The sequence below is a fragment of the Fringilla coelebs genome (assembly GCF_963513975.1).
Source record: "Fringilla coelebs genome assembly, chromosome: 5".
Lineage (NCBI taxonomy): Eukaryota > Metazoa > Chordata > Aves > Passeriformes > Fringillidae > Fringilla > Fringilla coelebs.
This window is the reverse complement of record NC_140033.1, coordinates 52,019,959-52,046,367: the sequence shown is the minus strand read 5'-3', so window position 1 is coordinate 52,046,367 and position 26,409 is coordinate 52,019,959. Positions and strand designations below refer to the sequence as shown.

Sequence of the window (26,409 nt, the reverse complement as noted above, 5' to 3'; positions counted from 1 at the left end):
ACAGAAGTGGTACCACTTTGGTAGCCATCAAATGTTCATGCAGCTCAGCAGGATACAACAGAGATGAAGAAATACTGGTCCCATACTGAGAGCTAACTGGCAGCACTTCTTGTACCCGTGTTTTGTGTTAACATCAGTGGGCAAAAAAAGCACCACACAGTCCATCACTCACTCCTCCTCTCCCTCAGTGGGACCGGGAAGGAGGAAAGGCAGATAAAAAGCAAGAAAACTTGGGGGTTCAGATTGGAAAAAAACCCAAAACCAACAAGCAATTGTTTGATAAGTGAAGTAGAGGAAGAGGGAAGGGAAGAAAACAAAAGAAAACAAGTGATGCCACACAATTACTACTATGGGTAACTGATGCCCAGCCAGATCCTAGTCCCCTAAAGCCGCCCCTCTTCCCTTTCAGAAGAGCATGTTGCTGAATGCCATGGAATAATAACTCTTGCTGGTGAGAGTCACCTGCCTGCTTGTGTCCTGTCCCAGCCTATTGAGTGCCCACCAAAGCAGGCACTGTGGGGACAGAGTGGGAACCTGGCAAGGCCTTGATGCTGTGCAAGCACAGCTCGGCAAAAGGCAGAACATGAGTGTGCCATCAGCACTGTTTTGTTACCAAAATCTAAATCCCAACACCATATAAACTGCTATGAAGACAATCATTCCAGACTTTCAAGGAGCTTCCCTCTTACCTGCATACACAGCAAAGGTTAAATGAGACCGGTAAACAAAGGAGTCCAAGCCACACTAAATATTTTAGCATGTTTAAACATTTATCAGATGGGAGTGAGCTTCAGAGTTACTGTGTCCTGGACATCTTGTCTTCATTTGGGTTTTGCTTCACCATAACCTCTTGAGGAGACCTGCCAGTGTGCCATGGACACAGCATCTCCTCGCAAGCAGCTGCCTGTCTTTGGAGCTCTGTCACCTTTCCCTGCCTGAGAATCTGCTAAGAGGGATTTACTGCCCAGTTCAGCCATCACAACCTACTGCACATGGGTTTCTTTTGCTTTTGCCAAATGTTTCACACACCCTCAGGTTAATGTGACCCAGGTTTTGAGTGAGGAAGTGAAAATGTTAAAGGGGGTGGGAAAACACAGGGAAGTATCTTGCCAGTATAAGGCTGTATGAGTCATGTAAGGCGTATCAATAATTAAGCACTAAAAAGAATGAAGCAGAACAAGTGTGGATTAGAGGTGCATCCCAAACACAGGCTGGAAGTAATGAGGCTTTTCTTTTTACCATCAGGGAAAGTTTATTACATGTACTTCAAAGGCAGCTGACTTAGTGAGCAGTGGAGGAGGGTCAGATGCATCCTTTCCACTGACACTCAGCATAAAAGGAGAAGCTTTCACAATGGAACGGCTGAATTGGCTATGAAAATAATAACCCATGAGTTAGGGAAATTTTAAAGAGAGGATTAAACCCAAAAGTAAAAAGAGGGGGAAGGGAAAAACAGCATATTAAATAAAACCAGAATCCTGTAGTTATTTCACAGCTACAAAAAGCGTGTGCTGATGCCATACATGCTCCTGATTCTGACCTCTGGCCAGGTCCACAAAACCTGACCTGTGATACACTGGGCAGTTAAAATGTCTCTACTCTCTCCAGCTGAGGCTGATCAACTAAATGCTAACAAAACTGAAAGTGGGTCAAAAAGCACCCTGATTACCAGTGTAAATGCCATTACCTGGAGAGCTATTGCAGACACCACCAGACCAGAAATGTTATACAGAGACCTGTTACACAGGGACAACAGTGCAGAAAAAAAGTCATCACGCAAAAGTTACAAGTTAATAAGCCTGAGGAATAGAAACCCAGAGAGAAATACTGAATGGGGTGAAAATAGGTGGAAAGCAGTATATTAGACAATAGAGAGCTACAATCTGCTGTGCTTTTCACAAGGAACTGAAAGACAGGAAATCCTTGGCTCTTGTTTCACTTGTGAGGCTGCCTGGCACTCAGCCCCTGCTCAAGTTAGACCCTCCTGCCTCTAATGCTGTCTTGCCTGAACTTGTAAAGTGGAAGGTAACACGGAAAGAAAAAGTGCTGGTCCTTGCTGACAGCTGAGAGACACACCACATCTGTGTAGCACCAGATTTCTAAAATGCACTTGTAACAGAGCCGTACACTCAGACAAATTCAGCTGTTTCTCCTGCACTCCATTGCTAGATCACCTTGTGATTCTTCACATGAAATCACATCAGCTTGCAAGTGAGTAATTACTAACCTGGAAATGACAGATGCAATGGCATTTCAGGAACAGAACTGTGCCACTCTAACATGGGCTACAGGAGATCCTCCAACTACAGCTCAGATGTAAGTACACAAATCCCCAGCATTCCCAAGCTAAATGAAAGCTATCACAACTTCTCTTTCGCAACCACCAAATTTATCCATGTTTTACAGTTTCCAAAAATATGGTTCTTTCATTTTTTCTTGATTTTTAACAGAATTTCATGCAATTTTATTTTTCAGGAAAAATTTATCTGTTGAGCATAGATGGTACAAGTACTTCTAGGAGGTCTCTGCTGGTTATTGAAGTCTCTTGTCTTAGGAAAAAAACCCCACTGTACATCCCACACATGCACTGTTTTCTAATTAAAAGCTGGATTCTCATCTAATTTTCCCCAATATAAATCCAAGGACAGCTTAAATGAAAGTAATGAAATTGCTCTAGATTCAGTCTATGGCAAATGAGACAAGGATCTTGGCCTAATCTCATGAATGTCTCCCCTGAGATCTCCATTAGTAACACTGTTTTTTTAAGTGAAAAATGGACCACATACGTGCAAGATCCCTTGAAGGAAAAAATGGTGCTTTTTAACACAGCAATTCTACACAGTTACTGTAAAATTTTTCTGAGATCTGAGGCAAAATAGTTAAAACACCCTGCTATCTCAATATGCCTCCTCACTAAGAGCCCTAGAAATACAATTGTAACATATAATTAAGTAACTTGTTTCAGTTTGTATATATTCTAAGCCTATAAGGGAAAACTGTGATGCAACTACACCTGTCTTCCTTCTCAAATATCATGAGTACTATTATTTTACAATTTCACTCATGGCAGTTGCTGAATTCAGTTGATTTCAAAACATGGCTAAGAGATACTAATCCCCCTTGCAGGGCCGTAAATGGGCATTGGAATTGGTAAAGGTGCTTCAAGCTTTCAGGCTAATAAAACACTTGTGACATTTCTTCATCCTGACTCATCTGAAGGAGTTTGCCTCCTCTTTGCCCTTTCACAATGGACTCTGAACAAGACATCAGAGCTACAAAGCTCCTTGGAACAAGCTCATGTTTTGCGTGACAGCTAGGCCAGACAGAGGCACTCTCTGGAGAGAGGAACAAAAAGTATCAGCTATTTTGGACATCTAAAGAAGCATATCCCCAGTGCATTTTTGCAGAGGTGGACATATAAGCATGATTTTTATTTTTTCTCCCCCAAAAAGCCCTCAGCCTTAAATGACAGCTCTCCTATCTCTGCTTTCAACTCTAGTCGCAACTTCTTTCGGAGTTTATCACTGCTTTTACAAGCATTGGTCACAAGAGGACAAAAGTAATGAAAGGTGCTCTCCAGGTCTCAACACACTTTCCAGAGATTACTAACTTAATCTTTAGTTCTTAATTTTGCCAACCTGGAAACCTTACATATTGTTAGAGAAATTATTAAGCAACTTCCTCTTCTACCAAGGGATAAATTAAAACTAACCACAGCTTGGGATAATGAAAATCAAATTTCTTCTACTTTAGAAACTGCCTTCCAAACTTCATCACAGGAAATTTGCATTCCCATCTGCCTTCAGAGTGAAAGCCAGAGTTACATAGCAAGGTACCTCAGGACAATTATTCCACCCAAGTTAGTCCAAGGCTGAGTCCAGCCATGGCTCCATGCTCATTAGTGCACAGGTTCTGTTCACGACTGAATCACCCAGCAGAGCAAACCTCATTTGCAGTCAAACGTGGGCACAGACGACATTCCTATTGCGAGCTTGGGCTGACTTTAGGCTTACAGTGGAAAGACAGATGGTATCTGATCCATGGTAAGGTTCCTCACAATAGTTACTCCACTAGTATTTTAGAAAAAAAATGAATCAGTGACTTTAAACCAGATACCACTTAGTGCTAGGTAGCTATGACATTTCCATCGCTAGTCTTTTATTTATTGCATCACTAAACAGGGACCTTCATCAGTAAGTCTGCACCTCATAATTTTCTACCTTTTGGGGAAAGGTGTTCTACCTCTTGGGGAAAGTACAGAACTGGCCCTCTGGTGAAGTGTGCCTCGCCATTTCAGAGAGTGTGTTTGAGCAAGAAACTGCAGATGGACCTCAAAGCCCTGTTACAAACACATGGTATGGAAGACACGAAACGGTTGTAAACCGTAAGAAAGGTGAAAAACAAGGCAGCTCAAACACCAGTGTCACACAGCTCCGAAGCACATGAACTCTTTTGTTACTGAAACACACTGATATTTAAGTGTCATTTTTGCTGCCCATGCTTACCTGGTACCAACTGTACCCGCTAGGGCAAGGTGGTGCTGATTCTCCATTCTTTATTGCCAATATCCTGACAGTCCCAGGGGAACACCGTGGGTTAGGCCAACATCTGCTTCATTACAGGGTTTGCAAAGAGTGTACTGCAACCTGCAGCCCCTCCTTACCTTTCCTTCACTTTAAAAGGAAACCTCCCCAAACTCTCCTTCTGCACAGGTACATATTCCAGATGCAGATCTAGATTCTCCCATAACATGATTCCTGACACTGCAATCTTGCTTCTTTACCTGAGTTTATCTCATACTTGAGAGTAATCTCAAACAAGTGAGGGAAAAAAAAAAGAGTAGAAATCATATTACATGATGGTAAGTATTCAGTAATTGAACTGAAACAGTAATAATTTCAAGGTTGTACAGAAGTCCCTCTGAAGCCTGGCTACATTTTTTCATGGAGTAGAAGCCAACATCAATGTTACAAGGAGATAAAGGAAAAGGAGAAGCAAGTATTTACAACATTTAAGTGCTGATTTATTAATTTGAAAATTTTTGACTGGAAAAAGGAGTTGAAGAAGAACTAGGAGGAAATCATGTCCAGTAAATCCTGTTTAGATTAGATGGAAGACATCTCCTCTGGAAACTTCAAGATCATCGAGGGGCTTTCCAATACAACGAAAATTTAGGGTAAGAACCATTCTAGGGTATCATGTCTCTGAACATGTTAGAGGGAGGCATTCAGAAAGCAGGAAGGATATCATCTTCCCAACTAATTACTACTCCCAGGGCTGAGTAATTCAGAATGAGGACTGGAGAACTGAGGGTCAAAAGAGAGGAAGTAATAGCAGATTTGTCTAGGCCTACAGAGGGGTCAGAAACCATAAAGCATAACTGTAAAGCAATTCCTGCTGTCTCCTTGACTATGGCAAGGGAATTCCTGCAAGATCCCAGCTGGAAGCTTTTCTGTTCTTTAAAACATGCATATCAAGAATGAAAAATTTTTTCATCATTGATGCAACTTATTACAGGAAACTGATAGACCTGTGTCTCCCCATAAAAATAGTAATCAATAACAATCTCCACAGCTGTCTGACTATGCTTCTCTATCCTCTTTCCAAAGAAGTTGTGTGGCTTGTCACAAGACTATGAACCTGTTCTGTGCACTCTGTTTGCTGGGGCAGAGTAAACGGTCTGCAACGGGCCTGTAACTTCAATTTGAAGTTTGACAGAAAGATGCCCAGTAATCTATGAGACCTTAGGAGAGCTGATATGCTCCAGTGGTCCACTGCTCCAGACAGTTACACAATGAGTAGATGGAGATGCAGATTATGTGGAAGGAAAAGCTCCATTACTATTCCTTTCAGAAGCCAAGAGGCTCTGAAGAGCACAGCCGTTAAAGGTATCACACAGGAAGGGGGGAAAGTCCTCAATACAGAGAGATCACAAACAATTTAGGGACTTGCCAGGTCCCAGCCAGCCCCCGAGGCTTGCAGGCTATCAGTATGCAGCTGGAGCCAGCTCTCGGCAGGAATCCCTCTCAGCTTTGTGAGAGGCTGCCTCCTTCTGCAATTCTCACTTCAGCCTCCCAACAGTCTCACGGAGCAGCCCCATGCAGAGAACTTTAAAGAAGCCCCATAATTTCAATTCTACAACTATCATGGTAAGCAGTTTTTACACTAATTCCCTGGCACACAATCAAAGCCCCAACTTCTGTTCTGTTAGGGGTTTTTTGAATATTTACTCATGTAGACTGATTAGCCAGCCCTGCTTTAAGCTCAATACTTCTGACCTCCAAGTTAAGCAACAGGAATTTGTTTTTACTCTTTTTCTGTTCTCAGTCAACCATGACACCAGATTTCTTCCTGGGTTTAAGCATATGCTTCATTTTTGTTGCTTATTACGTCATTCTGACACTTTCTGAAACCTCTGTAGTGTATTATGATATACCTGTAAAAGGCCAGCGTTAAATACATTACGTGAAGACAAAAAAAGGATTCTCATAAAAACTGTCACCCACAAAAGCACGTTTCTATGGTAATACAGGACTGCTTTGGGTTGTTATGGCAACTAAACCTTTAAAAGCAATAGCATAAAACCAAAGCAAAAAAAAACCCCAGAAACAGTTTCATCACTGCTCTTCTCAATTTTATAAATAATTCTCAGTTGTCCTTCCCCCCACAAAACCTAGATTGAATGTTACAGTGATCAAAACGCTTTAGGAAGATCAAAAAAACCACTTGGCTTCATGGCAATGGGTGTGTGGAGCATCTTACCACTCTCTTAAATAAAACTACGACTAGAGGTGTTTGTACATAAACAAACCTCTGGCACCATAGAGCAACACAAATAAAAAGGTGGTGGCGGTGACAGTAGACTAATTGCTGACTGCAGCTAAGAGGGGATGGTAGAAGGGACAGGCCAAAATCACACTGAATGAAATGTTGTGTTAACTCCTTAATGCTGCCATGTACTTCATTTTCTCCTCGGCAAATGGTTTTTTTCATCAGATGTCGCTGCCAGGAAAATGCAGAAAAATTCTAGATATGTGTGTTTGCCTCTATATAGCTCCACAGAAATTTACTGTGATATATGGTGTTCTTAAATAATCATTGGTTTCAAGATATACCATCTTGACTAACTTGGGATATGTTCCCACCTCTCCCTTTTCCTATTCCTTCTTCCTGCTCAGTATTATCGCTCTATTCAATCTCCACATTGCTTTCTCCTTTATCTACCAAGTTATATCCACTTCCCATTACTACATCTGAAAGAATTAAATGATCACAAAAGTAGAATTGTCTGTGTGTGAACATCCTCTTCTAAATCTGCTGAGATGCCTCAAAACTGATATCCCAGAAGAGCACCCTTTGCTGCCCTGCTTATGCACTTCAGCCCTCATGCACATCAGACCTGGCTGAGGTCACCCAACTCTTTTTACTTATGAGCTATAACAGGGGGTTAGAGTTGAAAGAACATATTTAAAGATTGCTCTTCCAACTATTCATATCTTTATTTAGTCAAAAAATAGGCTGTAAATTCAAAGCAGGAATGTTTACATAAACCAGGGAATACAGGAACTAGACTTCTTTATTGATAGAACTCAGCAGCATCCTCTTCACTCCAATGTTTTATAAAGGTAGTTCTTATCAGATGAGATGCACTCTTGCAGGATTTTAGAACACCAGTGTGACAATATTCAGATCACCATATCTCAGTAGTATGGGAATGAGCACGAGCCTCCAAGTACTGTCAAACATTGGTGCCAATATGACTCTGCAGCAGGTTGGCAAAGCCCTAGAGAAGTCACTTTGCACCTGCAATAATGTCATCCTGAAGCATGCAGAAAGATAAAGTATTACTGTCTATTAAGCAGAACATGTGCAGGAAGACAATGCAATGAATCAATGAAGTTCAGGAAACCCTGTGCCACTTTCAGAAGCGATGTGCATTTCAGTAAGTTGCTGTGAACATAAACTGGCAGACATTTAGTGCTGATGACAGAAGAGTGGTGGCATTGAGTCAGCCAAGGACAATTTTGAAAAAGAAAAAGTATGATGGCTCACTTTGCTGTAGGGTGCCAGTCCTGCTCCAAGTCACACATCTCAGCAGGGCAGAAGCTGTAAGCATGTGCTAGATCCTCAGATGGTTCATGCTCTGACACATTTGTCAACATCACCACTGAACGCTGTACCACCTCCTTTGCTCTCCACCTCTGTTCCCACCACACAAATTCTCTTGGTGTATCAGAACAGCACTTACTCAACAGCTCTCCCAGCCTTTAAGCAGAGAGGAAAAAAACCACTGCATCCCCAAACACAGACATAAGTGGCTTCAGGATTTCACTTTCATGTGCCAGCAGTTAATGGTTTTCAAGAATCTGTTCTGCTGACATGTTCAGTCCCAGCTCCAGAATGAATCCCAGAACCACACACACCAGAAGCAGCTGACACAGGGTTTGTGTTACACCAAAGTAGGAATACCATCAGCTTAGATTTTGAGATCCTTTTAAGTATTTAGGCAGTGCAAAGGAAAAATGAACTGGCCTGGCTTTTTACCATAAAATGTCTAATGTGCATCTCTTTTACTGACATGAACTTGGGCAAAATTTACTACAACTATGGATTTTGCACTAAAGGTCCAAATTCTTTTCAGGACTATGAATTTCACTGTGACTAAATGCAGGAAATAAAATATGAACACAGAAAAGCTGTCGGGACAAAAAAGAAATTTGTCCCCAAGTTATACTGTAGGTTTATCAATCACCTTTTGGTATGCATCTAGAAGGACTAGGACAAAATTCTTTTTGTTGTTAGCAGTATCTCAAAGGACAAAAAATATTTACCTTGAGGAGTCAGAGGGAGTAATGCTTCTCTGTTTAATTGAACTGCTTGGCCCATGCTAAATGCAGCTAGAGATTACTGCAAGGAACATGGAGTGGAGCCAGCTTCAAATTCAAGTAAAATATAGACACTTGAGAGATGCAGAGTGAAGTGGCCCATTGCAGACCAAGCTAATTTTTTTTTTCCTTTTAGCTTGCTAGGATTAAAAGAAGGGGTTCAAACATCCCTGATTCTCTAGATTAATTGGAAAAAAGAAGAATGTGGAGGTTCTACTTTTCCCACAAAATTGGACTGATTACTGATTTCATTTACATGTCTGACTTCTAATTCATGTAGCTGCTCCCAGGTTTTGCTCATGGTACATTTGTACACAGTCTTAATGCAGTTATGTAATAAATTGGTTTAATTTTGCACACGCATTTCCCTCTTCCCTGGCTGTGCAGAGAGCAGTGCCATGCACTCACCCTGCTGATGGGATAATCATGCCATTGACCTCTGGGCAATATGTGCTACCTTACAGCTTGAACCAGAGAGACAGATATTCTCTACACCACTTTACCCTATTCAAATCCATGTGCTGCCAAGGACAATATTACAGGCATAATTTGCAGCATGAAACCAAAAAGGTGAAACCTCAAATGAGAGCTTTGTAATTGGAAATGGGGCCTGAGGTCCTTAAAAATATGGATTGCTAATGCAGAACAAGGCAGGTTCAGAGAATGTGCCTGCTTTGGAGAGGGAGAAAACAGAATATCAAGTTATTACAATGCATGTCACAGAGAGCAGTGAAAAGTGTATGTGCTTGATAGATTGCACGTGATTAGAATGAGGGCCTTAGGCAGGGAAATCTAGCTATTAAATATAATTCTTTCTTTAGTCCTATTAATACAACTATCAAACTCTAGAGTAAACTTCATTTGCTAGGTGAATGACCCATGTGTCTCTTCTGCCTTGCCTTTTCCCACATGCAGAAGTTACTTTTCATTACACATTAATAACTCGTGGACTCCCTCCATATTCACTGCCTGCTCATGCACTTGCTCTGCTTTACTGTCACCCAGGGATTGCAGAGTGACTGGCCAGAGGGATTAGGATATGGGCTTAATTTGTGTGCTCCACCCAACAAGACAGTCAAACATTAATGTTTGGGGTTTTAATAGCACTCTAAACAAAATATTAAATAAATTGTAAATTGACAGGGCAGGGGTACTGAATGCACCTGAAAGGAAGCAGAAGAATGTGAACAGACTATAGGAGAAAGCAATCAACCTAAAACATTTATTGGTGGACAGCAACTCCTGATTGATGTCTCCTTTTTAGTTTGGATGGGGGAGTTATTATTTTCCTCCTTGGTTTCTTCCCACCCCTTGTTCTCATATATTTTCTTTTTAGCACAGCCTACTGGCAACTCATTCCCAGAAATACATTTTCCTCTGCCAATAACAAACATGCAAAGCAGAAATGCTCCTTCTCCAAGTCTGTACCCCGTGGGAGCTGGATTTTCTAGCTTCTGAGGAGGCACAGCTTTCGCTAGTCAAGGGAGATGGGGATATGCACTTTGCTCCTTTGATGCCATGCTCTGCCCTGATTTCTCTTAATAAATATTTGGAAGGCAGTTCAAAAAAGCTCTAGGTCCATTCTCCACAGCTGGAGTACTAGAGATTAATAGAATTAAAGCATCTTTAAATCCTGAAGAAAGAGCTCAGAAGAGAAAATGTTTTTTTGTGCTTTAACACTGTGTGAGTCATACAATGTTTAGTTTGGGTGTTTGATACATCATAGCATCTAAGCCAAAAAGACAGCTGTAGAATGAGTGGCAGGTTAACAAAGAATGGAGAACAATAATGTAGAAAAAGCACTGCACTGAGGTTGAGAAGGTAGAAAAAAGTCCTCAAAACTACAGTGTTACCAACAAAATTTTATTACAAATCTTGCAGCATGTGGAGAGTTTTTATTCTAAAATCTCCAGTTGTGGTACCAAAGAGGACAGAAATTATCATTTTTCATTTATAATTAAAACATCTCTATCCCCTATGGGAAAAAGCTTGAAAACATGACCAAAGGGCATCCCTTGGAAATCAGAATGGAAAAACAAAGAAGTCAAATCTTTTATTTTATTTTACAGTTTACCCCACTATGAGTTATACCCTATTTCTATGCACGGTTGGCCTTTCACCTCTAAATATTTCTGCCTGATGGCAGAAACAGACAAAGAACCATTCAGCTAAAATAGAACTACAGATGTTTCAGAAACTGCAGCCATTCTATTTTGGCAGCAATTCATAATCAGAATTTTCTGATTATGTCCCTTGTCACATTAAAATCCATAAACTAGAATGTGCACATGCTGATCCATATAATAAACTCTCTCCCTTGGAGCTCATTTACTGAGGTCAACCTTCTCACATACTGGCTTCTCAATAAAGGAATATCACAGCAAAGCAAACTGCAATTAGGGAAAAAAAAAAAAGAAAAAAAAAGGAGAACTTCCATCCACTCAGCTTATCTGACTAGAGTGGAGAGAAAGAAGTGTTTTCTCCTGGACCCACAGAATCAGCAAGTCCCACCTCTTTGTTTGATCCCCTCCTAATTACAGTCACCAAAATTAACCCCAATCACAGTTAGAAACTTTTCTTTTTTCCCCCAAATATCCTAATCCCTTACTTTCTTTCTCTCTTCTCCAAAATAAATCAGTATTCTCCTAGTTTCACACACAGATGATGACAGCATTGTGAGACACCGGAGCACAACACCCCTCAGTATTTCTATCAGCTATAGCTAACTAATAGAATTCTTTATCAACGAAGCTTCAAAGATTCTGTAGCAAAAAAGAAGAATGCACTACAATAAAAGAATCAAGAATAGAAATTCTTAAGCAGATAGAGCCTACACAGGGACCTTTTCAAAGAGAAACTGTATTTCATTTGTGTAATAACCCTAGGATGAGCTATGCACTGTAGTCTAACCAATACTTACACAAATCTTTCAGAAGCTAACAGATGGGGTTTTTTTATGAGCAAAGACAAGTGCCATTCGGCCTTTTTAGACACTTACAAAAATTCAGATAATTTTAAGCTATTTTAATAGCTGCCTGACAATTTTACTAATGCACTCTGCTACAATATGATCCTGTTTCCTTCACAAAAAACTGACTCATACCATGGATTTTTATACACACTAAGGTGCATGTTACTAATGCCTTCCTCTTGATTAGTGAGAAAAGAAAGCCTGTTTTACTGACCTGAAGAAACAGAAAGATCTCTGCAGGGTTTAACATGAACACTGTGTCACCCCACAGAGATCCTGTCTCAAAATCATCTGGAAGCTTTAATCATTTACTCAGTGTAAACTGACAGACTTAAGTACAGAACCTGCCCAGAATCAATTCTGTGGCTCAAATCCTGCCTTGAGCCATAGGTGTCAATGAATTTTAAATTTTAATCTTGGCAACAACCGAGTATTTTACATCATCACAAGAACAGCACACCTATAAAAAGCACAATCATTGCAGGAGAGTCAAGGGCTATGACAGGTAGAGTTTATTAAAACAGGGCTTCACTGATAGAGCCAAATTCAGGGAAATTTATACAGCACCTGCTGACTGCCTGCTTCTCACCACAGCCATCAGCATCTCACTTTCTGGCATGCTAAATTCACATACAAATGAAAAGTTCTGCATGCACTTAACACTACAACCTTATATATAATAGTTCTTGTAGGAATATAATTACTAAAATCCCTACACAAGATGCTTAAATTTCTGAGGGTTATGATTTTTATTTTTTCATTTTTTAATTTTTTGTTTGTTTGGCCTTTTTCCTGAAGAAGCTGCATAAATAGTATAAACCTAGACCGTTACCTCAGGCTTTCTGCAGAGCAAATATGCCAAAGCACCCACATGCTGAGTGTTTGCAAATTTTAAGTTTGGGATTGACTATGTGCCAGTCCCTCTTCAGCTCTGGGCACTTGATCCTGCACCAAAATCACTGCTGACCTTTTCTGGTATTTATGATGTCAGTATGGATTTTGATCATTATTTGAGCTCCTGACACAAAGCAAACAGCTTCTATAGCATGTTTTTATTCATGCAAAGTATGAACATGTGAATCTCAGTATTCCTGTCAAGTTTGCCGTTTCTCCTTCTTGTATGCTTGGTTAATAGAGGTCACCTTTCCAGGGAAGACTGACTTGCACAGATGAACACCAGTGGTAGCTTATATTCTCTGGGTGACTTATGAGTAGAGTTATTTGAAATGCACTTGTTGGTTATTACCCAACAAGTCTCTGTTGTTTAAAAGTACTTAAAACATTCATGGTATCAGCTAGCTGGATTGTGAGGCTAACATGCAGTAGTAGTAAGACATCACTGTTCAATAAAGCCTCTGAGTTCTGACATGTACTTAGAAATACCATAATGCCCTTTGATGTAGCATTCAATTTATACAGAGCTCCTCAACACTGATCTCTACAGGGATTATTCAGGTCTCATTTGTGAGTCCCAGCTGTGACTCATGCAAAGCAATATCCTAAAGGACGAAGGCAGACACAGGAATTGTCACCTGACAATGTAAAGCAGGAAGAGAGTTTCTTGCTACTTACATGTGGAGCACCCAGCACAACAGAGACTGTGATCCAGACTGAAACTGCAACTTGTAAGACAGAATTATGATGACTGTTGTAGTCAGGTTGAAAATAAATTAAATCCTGAGAATCCATATTTAACACCCAGTAAAATTAAAAATCAGAACCTTAGAAAAAATTAACCCACACTGCAGGACCAAAAGTTTGGGTGAGCAAGAATAATGAAACAGCAGATGTGGCCTTTATAAGAACTTTAAGATTGATGGCACAGAACATAGCTTTGGACTAATTTTTTTTCTCAGAAGAATTTGCACAGTTTCTGCAATAAAAACATATTGGTTACTAATCCTTGTTGTCTGAAACATTCTGTAGCACTTCATCCAAGAATACACTATGATCTACAGTCCCACACTTTTGCCCTTAGGCTAGTTACTTTCTCAAGTTTAGAACTGTCAAAATCTAGTGAAAGATGAATAGGAGACATAATCAGTGTCAACTAAGTCACAGAAAACATGCATGACAGGTTATCTGCACCAGACTGGCTGCAGACTCAAACCTTTGAAGTCAATATTTTGGAGGTATATCTCAGTCCTAAAGGAAAACATTCTACCTATCTATAGAGCAATGGAGAATGAGGCTAAAGCAAAAATGCCCAAATCCCAGCTGAAAAGCTGAATATGAAATTTAAGTTATGGGTTACCAAAGACATATTTATGCATAGAGATTGAAGCCTGTATATGAAATGATTAATAATTACACAACCCCCAAGTGGCTCCTACGAGAAACTGTTAAATGTTACATTGCTTGAGAAACTGTTTCAGGCTACCAAAGAGAGGTGTGAATTTCTCCCAAAGCCTAAGGTGGCCACTTCAAAGAAGAGATTTTTAAATTTCTGCACTCTGCTACAGAACAGTTGGATCACTTATTGTAAGGGCATATGTATATATATGCATATATGCAAAGAGCTTATCAGGAAAGGGCAGAAGAGCAATAATTTACAAAGAAATCCTACTGCCTTTTTTTCATCTACAGAGCAAATGGAGTAGTACCTTTACCACCTAAAATATTAAATTACTATGTAAGGGTCTGATCTTTTCAGCAACTCTTAAGATAACTGGAATAAGAACCTTTGCAGAACAAGGACTTTGGGTATTGCAGGTGCTGTATAAAACGTACTTTAGGCCCTTCTACACAGCAAATCAGACCTGGTTAGATTACAAGAACGTCCTGAATCTGATGAGTTTCTTCCAAGCATGGTGTCTGAGAAAAAAGGAATCTGAGCTACCGGTTTCCCTTTATCACTGTTTTTGCTGGGAAGAAAAGTCTTCCCAGGCACAGAAAGAATCACAGACTCTAGCACCTTCCCTCTATGTGTGGCTGCAATTTGGAAAAGGCTCTGCTGGACTGCCTCATCAGTTATGTTGCAGTAACCTGGAGACAGAAGTTTTTGCCTTTCCTGCACTGATGTGAAAAATTCTTCAATGTGTACAAAAAGCATCCTGGTGTAGGCAAGTTGATAATAGTGCCTTCTAGCCAGCAACTGGTTGTTAGAACATTTCTAGAAGGAGACCCAGTGGGTCTAAAGCTGCCCTCCTAACTGGGGTTGGGTGTAATGAGAGGTTCCTTTAGAGACTATAATTTCTCTTCGTAGGAGTTTTATTGTTCTTCTGTTTATGCAATATGTCAACAAACATTCTAGACTGCCCCCAAGAAATCTTCACAAACTTACCTGGGACTTCTGGGAGAGAAACAAGGAAGAAATTAAAACATTAGTTTAGTAAAATATCCTTTGGAGGAATATTTGGGGCTCATGACATGAGACAAACCTTCAATCTTTTGTAATGCAGGTAGGAGAAATAAAAAGACACTTTGGAAAAATTGAGAATCACCACAGAATGAAGCCAAACTTATAAAGCAGTAAAAGAGTATCAGTATCTCTCCAAATTACTTGCCTTTCCTTCCATTTCCACTGAATGATAGAACAATACAATCACTTAGGTTGAAAAAGACCTTTACATACTACCATCAAAGTAACACTACCAAGTCCATCCCACTAAACCTTGTACGTGTCACATCTACCCAGCTCTGAAACGCAGCCAGGGGTGGTGACAACTTCCTGGGCAGTCTGTTCCAATGCTAGTCAACCCTTTCTGTTAAGAAATTTTCTGCTGCCCTTCTCTGGACATCCTCCAGCACCTCAATGCCATTCTTGCAGTGAGGGGCTGAGAAATGAACACGGGCACTTGAGGTGTGGCCTCAGCAGTGCTGAGAACACAGGGACAATCCATGCCCTGGTCCTGCTGGACACGCTATTGCCGACACAGGCCAGGATGCCATTGGCCTTCTTTGGCCACCTGGGCCCTCACAGCCTCATGTTCAGCTGCTGCTGACAAGCACCCAAAGATCCTTTCCCACGGGGCAGTTCTCCAGCCATTCAGCCCCAAACCTGTACTGTTGATAGGATTGTTGTGACTCAAGTGCAGGACCTGGCACTTTGCCTTGTTGAAGCTCACAGAACTGATGGTCTTGGCCCATCGATTCAGCCTCTCCCTATCCTTCCTGTCCGGAGCTTTCCTGCCCTCCAACAGATCAACACTCTCACTCCACTTGGGCTGACCAAGCGTGCACCGATCCCCTCATCCAGGTCATTGGCAAAGGTATGAAATCAAACTGGCCCCAGTACTGAGCCCTGGCAAACACCACCAGAGACTGGCTACAAATGTATTTAGCTCCATTCACCTCCACTCCCTGGGCCCAGCCCTCCAGCCGGTCTGCATCCAGAGAACACGTCTAAGCCATGGGAAGCCGGTTTCTGTGAGAATGCTGTGGGAAACCATGTCAAAGGCTTTATTAAAGTTTAGGTAGACAACAGCCAAAGTCTTTGCTTCCTCCACTAAGGAGAGCCACCTTTGCCACAGAAGGAGATCAGGGGGGTCAAGCAGGACCTGCCTTTCATGAACCCATGCTGACAGGCTCAATCCCCCGGTTGTCCTGCACATGCTGCAGGACAGCACTCAAGGTGACCTGTTCCATGGCCTTCCCTGGCCCCAAGGTCAGGCTGACAGGCCTGTAATTCCCCAGATGCTCCTTCTGGCCCTTCCTGTAAATGGGCATCACATTTATTCCTCTCCAGCCCACTGGGACCTCCCTGGTTAGCAAGATCTGCTGGCAGATTCAGCCAGGCACTGCCCAGCTGGGTCACGAAGTAATCTTCCAGACACTCCAGGAACTTCCTGGACTGTTTCCTCTCTCCTATGTTGTATTTCTAGCAGACCTCTGCTAAGTAAGTTCAACTTACCTCTCTGGTAAGTTCAAGCCCACCACAAGAACAAGGGCTAGCAACTGTGAGATCTCCCAGCTGCTTACATGTTGCAGTGTGTTCTTATACGTTTTAGTTGCATTAAGTTGTACTTTGGGTTATTCCAGTTCCCTGCTGTTGCAATGGTTCTGCCCCTGCTGCCTCCTCCCATCCTTTTAATGTCAATCTCCCTACTCCCTGCCCCTGCTGCCCAAAAGTGGCTGAACCCTTCCCTTAACCCCTCCTTGGTGTCCTGTCCTTCACTCGACAGCCCATCCCCTCCCCTCCATCTAGAAACTTCTACCAAGGGCATGGAGTGATGGGTTCAGGCACGGGGGTCCCTCCCTCGGGTGGCCCTATTGGTCCCCCTCCCTGCCCGTTTCCCTGATCCCCGCTCCCTCCTGCATCCCCACTGGCAGGTGGGCAAACCCCTCCCTGGTTTACTGCCCCCTTTATAACACCCTGCAGTCCCCATTCTGAGTGTCTCCAGCTGGCTGGTCTCCCTGCGTTAGGAGTCTTGTTAGAGCCCCACAATGAACCTGGACTTTGCCCCCAGCTGGAGTCTGCTCTCCTTCTTCTGCCAACATTGTGCTGGTGTTTCATCTGAAAGGTGAAAGCCTCAGCCGCTCTCCCGAGGAATGGGAGAGTGTCCCTTGCTGCCTGCAGTGCCAGAGTGAGCCGGGGTGACTCCGAGCACATGCTCAGAGAGGCACTGCGACACTTACAGAATATTTCTTCTGCCTCCTCATCACAGTTGAGTGGCCTGCAACACACTCTCACTGTGGTATGTGCTTTGTTGGCCCTCCCTCTCATTCTTACCCTTAAACACTCAACCCTGATGTCACCATCATCGAGGTCACCTTTGCTAATGGAACTGCAGCCTATGACATGGGCTGGAGAACAAGCCTGTGCTTGGACACTTCCTCTCTCCTCCACAGCATTTAGGATCCAAAGTGTTCTCCCACCCCAGCTCAACACCTGGAGCTACGGCATTGTCTCATCTACTCATTGCTTGTGCACATCTGCCTGGGAGATGAGCAGATGTAGACACTGATCAATTTACTGCAGGATTAAAAAACTGTGGAGAAGCAGGTGGTCAGCTGGAATTAAAAAGACACATGGGACAACTTACAAAATCATCCATTTGGGAGTTGTGCTATGTACGTTATGAGGGCAGCAGTACAGCAGTTCTGTCTCCATGTGTAAGTTAGAGCTTTTCACAGCTCTAATCAGATGAACATTCTTGCCTAGCTCTATGGAGACTGATTTACACACACATTTTACTTCCATTAATTGTTCTTCTCCATATTTCCATATTTTCTGCCTGTATTTTCTTTCAATCTTACATCTGCCTCTGCTCCATATTTTACAAGCAGTCTTTGTACTTGGTTTTATTCCCCCTGTATAAAAGCAAGAGATCTTCATTAAAATTATGACAGAAATTATAAGCAGGGAGACAATCCCCCTCATTGTCTCAACTCAGAATTGGCTCTCTTTGGCCATGCAGTCCTCTATGCCCAAGTTCTGTTTATCCACATTTCTTTTCCTGCTATGACAGGAAAAGACTGACACTGTACTCAGTCAAGTATGACTATTAATGGGACAGCTGCACACAGTGAGACAGTACAATTGCACAGCTTTACTTCCTATGCATACATCTATATTACTTATAGTTGTCAGGGTCTATGTTTGTTTACATGAAACTGGAGGTTCAGTGGAGGGAAAGGCTTGGTGAAGAGCTCTGAACAATACATGAAGAGGAGGAAAAATTGTATATTCCTTAATGAAAAAAGTTTGCAAATAATGAAATTAAGCAAAAAGGTGACTGCTTCTGGCGTTTTGAAAAGACATCACTGGATCCACAGAAGGGAATGGAAACAAATGCATGAACAAGTAAACACTAGAACCCAGTCCTTGACATAGAGCTGAAGATAACAGGTCCTCTCCCAGAGCTGGGTACTGAGACAAGCAGGCCTTGTGGATTTCAGCAGGGGGTAAGTACATTAAATGTGCTCTTTCCTGGCTCCCTCCTAATGGAGTGGTGTATTTTAGCTTCTCTAAATAACTACTCCCATTTGCTTAGGCTGACTTTGCTTGAGATGATTTTGAGAGAGATGATGAAACACATCAAGGCTACACTTTTACAGGGTTGTAAACCTTTAAACCAGGATGCTGGATTGTCTCTGCACTTACCAGCACTGCAATACATATGCTGAGGGCAAGAGGAGAACAATAGGGTATGTCTCTGACTCTGAACAGCTGGCAACACTGGAACCTGGGAGAATTAAATGGTTTTAGTGGCGTGCTAGCCAGAAGGTTCTCTGCTTTGTGACAGGGTAGTAGGGGGACTTTTTTGTAATCATCTCCTTATAGTTACTCTAAAGGAGTCCTTTCTCAGACTGACTGTGAAGCACATTTTCAAGGAGCTGTGGGAAATTGGAATAGGTAAGGAAAACTATTTTGGGTGCTTAGAATCCAGACTCCTTTACCAACTTATTAAGAGGACCAAACAGCAATTTATTTTTATTTGCATGTGTAACTCTGCTCTCTTCTTCTTCCTCACTGGCTCAAGAATGATCTCAACTTCATTCATTCTCAGTAGTTACATGGAACAGTTAAATTGAAAGCAATAATTAAATTTTATTAATTAAAAAAAATAATAAAACCCAAGATCTTCCAAGAGGTATTGAACAGTACGTAACTACAGCATGCTCATAATTCTTTATCATCTACTGCATTGTCAGGCTCTCACCTGCCCCAAATAATCAGACCAATAAACCAAACTACATAGATAATCGGTGTTGTCAATTTATCTGTACAGAACATCATAGAGAAACGAGCTCACAAAGAGAACAATTACATTCAAACACCAAAAACTGAAAGAGTGAAAGCATTTCACAAAACCTCAGCTAGCCCCTTCACCCGCACTGTATTGTTTGCCTCATCATTCTCCCCCCGCCCCTCCAATAAGGACAGTAAAAAATCATTAAAATACCTTTGAACTTGTGAAAGACGGCCCATAGCTCAGCAATGTCAGTGGCAAATGTAATGTCTGTGTCGAGGACAATGACTCGCTCAAGATTGGAAGGTAGAGTCTTAGTCAGAACCAACTTCATCAGCCCGTAAATCCCAGAGTAGTGTTTGTTGGGGATCCAAGACACTTCAGACTTGACAGGAAATGGGAAGTCGGAAAGAGGAAGAAAAAATAATCTTTATTAGAAAGAGAAAATTTTCCTGAAAGTAGTTTCTTGTCATAGTGGAAGATCTCTGAGGTGGAAAGTCATCTAAAGGCCTGTACTTAAATTTACTTCATAAGTGCTGAAATGTACTAGTTTCTGAAAGCTTGGAGAAAAGTTCTTTCAGGCAACCTCTTCACACAATATAACGAAAATTAGTTGAGCCTTTCTGATCTGGTGGAATTCATTCTGAGACATCCACGTGTCCTTATAAATCTGAAAGACATTTTTAGTCTAAAACCTCAGGTGTATTGTACATTACTTTTATTTTCAACCAAAAAAGAAGGTGTCATCTCAAAATTTTCTCTGATGCAGAAGTAACGAGCATAATATTTTCCTTATATTTTTTATAGATTTGGTGGTCAGAATTTCAAAAGGCCAATAATTTGAAATAATGGGCCAGAAAACTGCAAAAAAATTGTTTCTTACAAATGTGAATTTATCTTAAGCCTTACATTTTTAACTTAAAACTACTGAGGTCCCACAGACATGCTCAAAAGTAGAGAAATTGACAGAAAATTGTCAGCCACTTTTTTTGTATTTATGTATTGAGTGTGGCAACGTCCAACATTTTAATTTCTTCAGTAAGAGCTAAAGAAACATTTGTACATCTTCTAAAATAAAAGTTGGGAGGCTAAATTCTGTAATACATTGTACTCTTGACACCGGCATATTCCATGAGCTGTGTTTAGTTTTCCTTCTGTGAGATTCAAATCCTCCAATTTCGAAAGTTTCTGCTTAAAGTGGGTCATTAGAAGTTTTTGTGAAGTTCCTATTTCCCTGTCTGAAACTCCTAGTTTGTTTTAAGGGGCATGCCCTACAATTCCCAGATTTTACGTTTTCCCTGGAGCCGTGCTCTCAATGACTTAAATTAGTATTTTATCTACAAAATCTTGAGTGAAACAGATTTCAGGATTTGTCCTGGCATGTTACGCTTTGGAGAAAGTAGGCAGAAACTCAGTGTATTCATAAAACTGAGGAGATTTATTCTGCTGCTTAACTGTCTTATATCTATTCACTGCCATTGTAAATTTTATTCTATGAAACAACACTCTCACAAAAAAAAATCATTTCCCCCAAAATCCTTAGAGAAAACCTTCGGTAAGAGAGCGAGTTCCTACATTTCGAAGTTGGAAGCATGGTTGAAAACAGGCTAGTAGTAGGTGCTTAGAGCACTTTTTTTTTTGAACACAAAGTAACAAGGCGTCTGATGATGTAAGCCGACCTCCTCTATTCTCTTTTAAATGGCACACAACTTTTCTCTGTATTCTCAGGATTCCTGTACCAGGGCAGAACACTCTCCCACTGCAAAGTTCATTAAAAAGACAGAGGGAAGTAGAACAAACCTTCAAGGAGAAAGACAAGAATTTCAGGGGAAAGGCAGGAAAAGCAGATTCTCATAGAATAAAACCAGAAAGTGCAAACTGAAGCATGAAGTTTTGGTTGGTTTATTGAAAACTCAATGCTCCCCAGAAATATCTTCTGTGTGAAACAGAGATAATTTCAAATTCACATCCTCACAACTCTACTTATTTGTGGTCCCTGCTTTCCTACATCGTGGCTTTTGGAATGGACCATCACATCATGGTATACTGAATTTATACAAAACGATATCTACTTTGCTTCTGCAAACCATACTGGTCTGAATCTGCCACTTGATATCCCTGTGCTAGACCAGTCATACCTGACATGTTAAAAGTGTTAGGCATTTTACAGACTTGAGCTGGCTTTTACTCATTGCTATGTTGTTAATTTTAGATAGCATGTCCTTCATTTTATTAGCTGAAATATTTCTCCAGAAAAACACCCAGTGTGCTTATGCAAATGAGTTTAATAAGGTAGGGGTTCATATGTTGCATGAATAGCCTGAGACAAGCAGGGAAGGTAAAGGGTGGCTAGAAAAGCAAATCACTTTCAAAGTGCAGTTATTTTCTTTGTTCTCAGAATTCCCAATTTGTACCAATGCCATGTATCACTGCAGGAAAGAAACCCATGTCTGGCAGTTCCTTCTGATCTGGCACACAGAAGGCAAAAGCCTGCCATCCTGAAGCCTGATGTCTGAAGGCACCATTTTTAAAAATGAAGGGGACAGCCCCTGTTCCAAATGGCCCATCACAGCTGGCTAGCATGTGTTGGATTTGAGGATATATTGAAGCCTGGACTCTCACTGAGTCCAATTTATCCCCAGTTTCCTCTCCTGTGATACAGAGTTGACTAAGACACAGAGATCCTAATTAGCCCCCAGCATAATTTCTTCATGGCTTTGCTATTCAAGAATAATGTAACAGTTCCAAATTCATGGTAAGGAAAACTCCTTACACTGTGAAGGCTCACTCTCTGGCTCACTACATAGTCTTGTGGGAGGAAATACACAGCACTGGAGCAAGTGCTTAGTCCTTGTCCTGGTTTTGGCAACGACCTGGAGGTTATTCTGTATTATGTCAAAACATTGCAAGGAGCAGAGGGAAGGGGCTCTGCCTTCTGAGAGGAAGAGTGTGGCTTCTGGTCGAAAAACCATTTTCCTAAATATTATCTAAATACTTTCTGTAAGTTTTAATACAATTTTGTTTGCCTAGCACAGTTAAAATGGCCCATATATGGCATGTTTGTGAATCATCTGCTAACAAGCTAGATCAGAGTTGCCTTCATAGAACAAATATTCCTAGAAGATACATCAGCAACATTTAAAAATAAGAGTTAGTAAAAGAGAGTGAAACAAAACAGTGTGACATACTTTGCCATTTGTATAATTCCCTGTGCAGCAGAAATAGCACACCTTGGATCTCCAGCTCTCAAGATCTGTGTTTTTGTTCATGAGAGAAGAGTAAAGAAAAGCATTTAGCTGGTGCTGACACTGATTCTTTTAAGTGAAGTGAAATAGTGTCTGCTCACTAAAGGTCTTTCATCAGAACCATCTTTATTCTTTCTGTAATTGAAGACTGAAAAAAACCTAAAATATCTAAATTATTTGAATATAAAAATCACAAGCCCATGAGTCTGCATGCAGCATGTAACTGATCACCTAGTAAATGCCAGAGAAGTGGGAGCAACAGTCTCTATGTTCAGGTATACCTCACCAGCAAGTTCCCTTTCCTGTGCTGAATCTCTGGGAAAAGCTGACCAAATCACAGTTGCTGTGCACAGCCTGACTCAGCTTTCTCACAGTTGCTACCACTGAATAAGTGCTCATTAAGTTAGCATAAGTGTCATTTTTAACAGAGAAGTCTCATACATAGAGCTTAAAATGTTTCCTTGACTGAGAGAGGGGGGAATGGTGGCTCATTCTCTGTGAATGAATTGTATAGTGACTACATTCCCAAGCATTTAGGTATTTTTAGTTTTTAAAACACTTGAGTCTGGTTGCTCATACATTACGATCACAAAGCACAACTCTTGTATCAAGTCATCACAAATATATCCAGCCTGACTTTGACTCTTACACTGTACTTCTTTATGGAACTGCATGATTGTTTTAATATGTTCTTTTTCCCCACAAACAGATGATGGCTTGCCCAGCCTTCCCAGGTGAATACTGACTGCTCCACAGATGTAAGTGAACTATCTGTACAAGGGCAGGTCACCTGAGCCTCTTTGAAAGGGATGGAGGTTTGGACTTGTAGACTTAGCATGAAACAAGTCTGGAAAACAGTACCAGCATGAACAGAATGATAGTGACCAACACAGAAGGACAAAAATCTTAGGGGTTTTTGACACAATACTTTCTGTATTGTGTCAGATCAATCACCCACTGAGCTCAGTAGCTGGCATCATACAGTAGATGGTGGCAGATGCCTACTGAAGAATATAAACCCTGGGGAATTCTATATCAATACCGTTCCCCATATATATTCTCATCCTGCAGTGAGTTGCACCAAATTTTGGAGCTACTGGTGGTATTATTATTGGTTAATAAATTTTGGTGGATTTTTCATCTGTGAATTAGATCGAATTAGGATACAGTTTTATATTTGGTAAACACATCCAATTAATTATATTCCATTATTATTACATTTCTATTTAAACCTCATGCTCTTAAAGGTTATCAGTCTTGCATACCAAGACACTTTGTTTGCAAATATGACTTTGCTGCACTCACCATTCTCTTTTCCACATTATTAAAATCATGACAAACAGAGCAGTGGGATGAAGCACAAGAAAGAGATTATGTATTTGCTTGTCTTTACCTTAGTGCATGTTTACATGTACACAAAGTGAAGCATCAAAACAGTAGCCAGAGGAAAGATAAACTAAGGCTATATGGGACTGTAGGACTGTATATGTTTCTCTTATTGTTTACCATCTTCTCTGAAGCACCAGAGGTTGACAGATTTCCTACATGCTTCTTGGGTTGGAAGGTGATACATAATAGTACCATCAAAAAAAGCTCTCAAAACTTTTAGCTAGCAACTGCATAAACTCAAGACTGCATTTCCTTTCTATAAATAGAAGTTTCCCTTCTAAAAGCATTTCCCGTATTAAAGACTTCTGATTACTTCCCTACCAGAAGAAAATTCCATCCTGACTTTTCCTGATGAATGGGTTGTACTCAATACAGCACCACAAAATCACAGAACGAGTTTGGAAGGTACCTCTGGGAGTCATTTGGTCCAACTTCCCCCCGACAAGTACGGCCACCCAGAGCCAGTGGCCATGTCCAGATGGCTTTTGACTATGTCCAAGGATGAGGACTCTACAATCTCACTGGGCACCCTGAGCCAGTGCTTGGTTACCTTCACAGTAAAATAATGTTTCCTGCTGTTCAGAGGGCTCCTCTTGTATTTCAGCTTGTGCCCACTGCCCCTTGTTCTGTCTCTGGGCACCTCTGACCAGAGCCTGACTCTTTTTCACACGTTCCCTCCAAGTATTTATGTTCAACGATAAGATCCCCCTCCAAGCCTTCTCTACTCTGGATGAAAAGTTCCAGCTCTCTCACCTTTCCTTGCATGTGAGGTGCTTCAATCCCTTCATCATCTTAGCAGCCCTTGGCTGGATTCTCCATTATTTTCATGTCTCTCTTGTGCTGAGGTGCCCAGAACTCAGCCTGGACCCAGCCCTCCAGGTGTGGCCTCGCCAGGTGTGAGTCGAGGGGAAGGGTCACATCCTTTGACCTGCTGTCAGTGTCGGGTCTAATGCTGTCATTGTTGCAAGGGCAAATTGCTGGCCTGGTGTCCACCAGACTCTTTTCTACCAAGCTGCTTTCCAGCAGGGCAACCCTCAGCATGTCATGGTACATGGGTTAGTCCTCATATGCAAAATTTTGCACTTTTTGTTGAACTTCATGAGGTTCTTGTCAGACCCCCCTTCTCGGTTAAATAGTATTTTTTTCCATTTACTTAATGAAATTCCTCACTGTCCCACAGAATATATAACACCACAGAACCCTCTGAGCAACAAAATGTGCTCCTTGTTCAGCATGGTAAGATGGAATTTTGGCTGATAAAGTGTTTTCCCTGGCAGCATGTCCTTAAATACTTTACCCTGGAAAAATGCAACCTCCAATACCATATTGATTTTGTCATTGCTACATTTGCTGCATCTTCCTAGGTATGCTTGGGGGGGGAAAAAAAAATCAATCAAAATAATGCAGAGCTATGCCATAGTATCCCCTTCCCCACTCCAGATCAAAGACAGCCATGCTGCTCGGCTGACTCCACAAAAGCACCAGGAAGGTCAGTGCCTTGCAGAGCCTATGGGTCAGGCTGGCTGGAGTGATGCACCAGGCTGAGAATCACAGCCCTGAGGCACAAGGTGCCACCTGCATGCCTCCTCCCCACTTCAGAGGTGGGCTCATAAATGGGATCAAACAGAGCCCAATTCCATCACCATCCAGACTAATGGCTGCAGATTTCCTGTGCTGAGGAAACAGGCAGCAGCAAACAGAAGAACTAAGAAAACAGAAAAGGCGGAGGGAAGTAGAAAATGCAGTCTGTAGATTTTGCCTCCCCAGAGCCTTCATGCCAGGTTTTACCACTAAAAATACCTAGCATCTAGAACAGATTGAGTAAAATAAAGAGAAATGTGAATCAGGTTTTGTAATAAATGACTCAGTGGAAACATGGATATCCAGAAGTAATTGGCATCTACTTGCTCTTAAGCAACTTCAACATAGGCACCATCTTCCTTGAAAATTGCAGCAGTCAGATGATAAACTAAGTTTGAAATCTTAAAAGAAGGCAAACAGAGCAAAACTTCCGGGCCACAGCAAAATCACAGAGTGTTTTAAATCTGCACAAGTTGTATCTGATTTGTATCTGACACTGATCTGAAAAGCAGCACAATCTACATGGTGAAAGAACTTAAAGCAGGAGGGACCTCTGTGAAGCAAAACCAGCCAAAGTCTTATGTAGCTGCTGGCTTCAGGCAGCCCTTACAAATATCCAAGGCATCGGGAACAACCCTGAAATTCTGATGTGTGAATCAGGTAACAATAAAAATTGTCTTTTCTTCTGACTGGATAAATAACTT

General features: G+C 41.4%; 1 protein-coding gene across 4 annotated transcripts in view; it reads right to left on the bottom strand.

The window, feature by feature from the left end:
• LARGE1 (LARGE xylosyl- and glucuronyltransferase 1) overlaps positions 1–26,409 on the bottom strand; it is a 269,824-nt gene that overhangs the window by 83,143 nt on the left and 160,272 nt on the right. For all 4 annotated transcript variants that reach the window (XM_084205376.1, XM_084205378.1, XM_084205377.1 and 1 more), the window contains one exon: positions 19,704–19,875. In XM_084205376.1, coding sequence (XP_084061502.1) covers positions 19,704–19,875 — 172 coding nt within the window. The remainder of the gene's footprint in view (positions 1–19,703; positions 19,876–26,409) is intronic.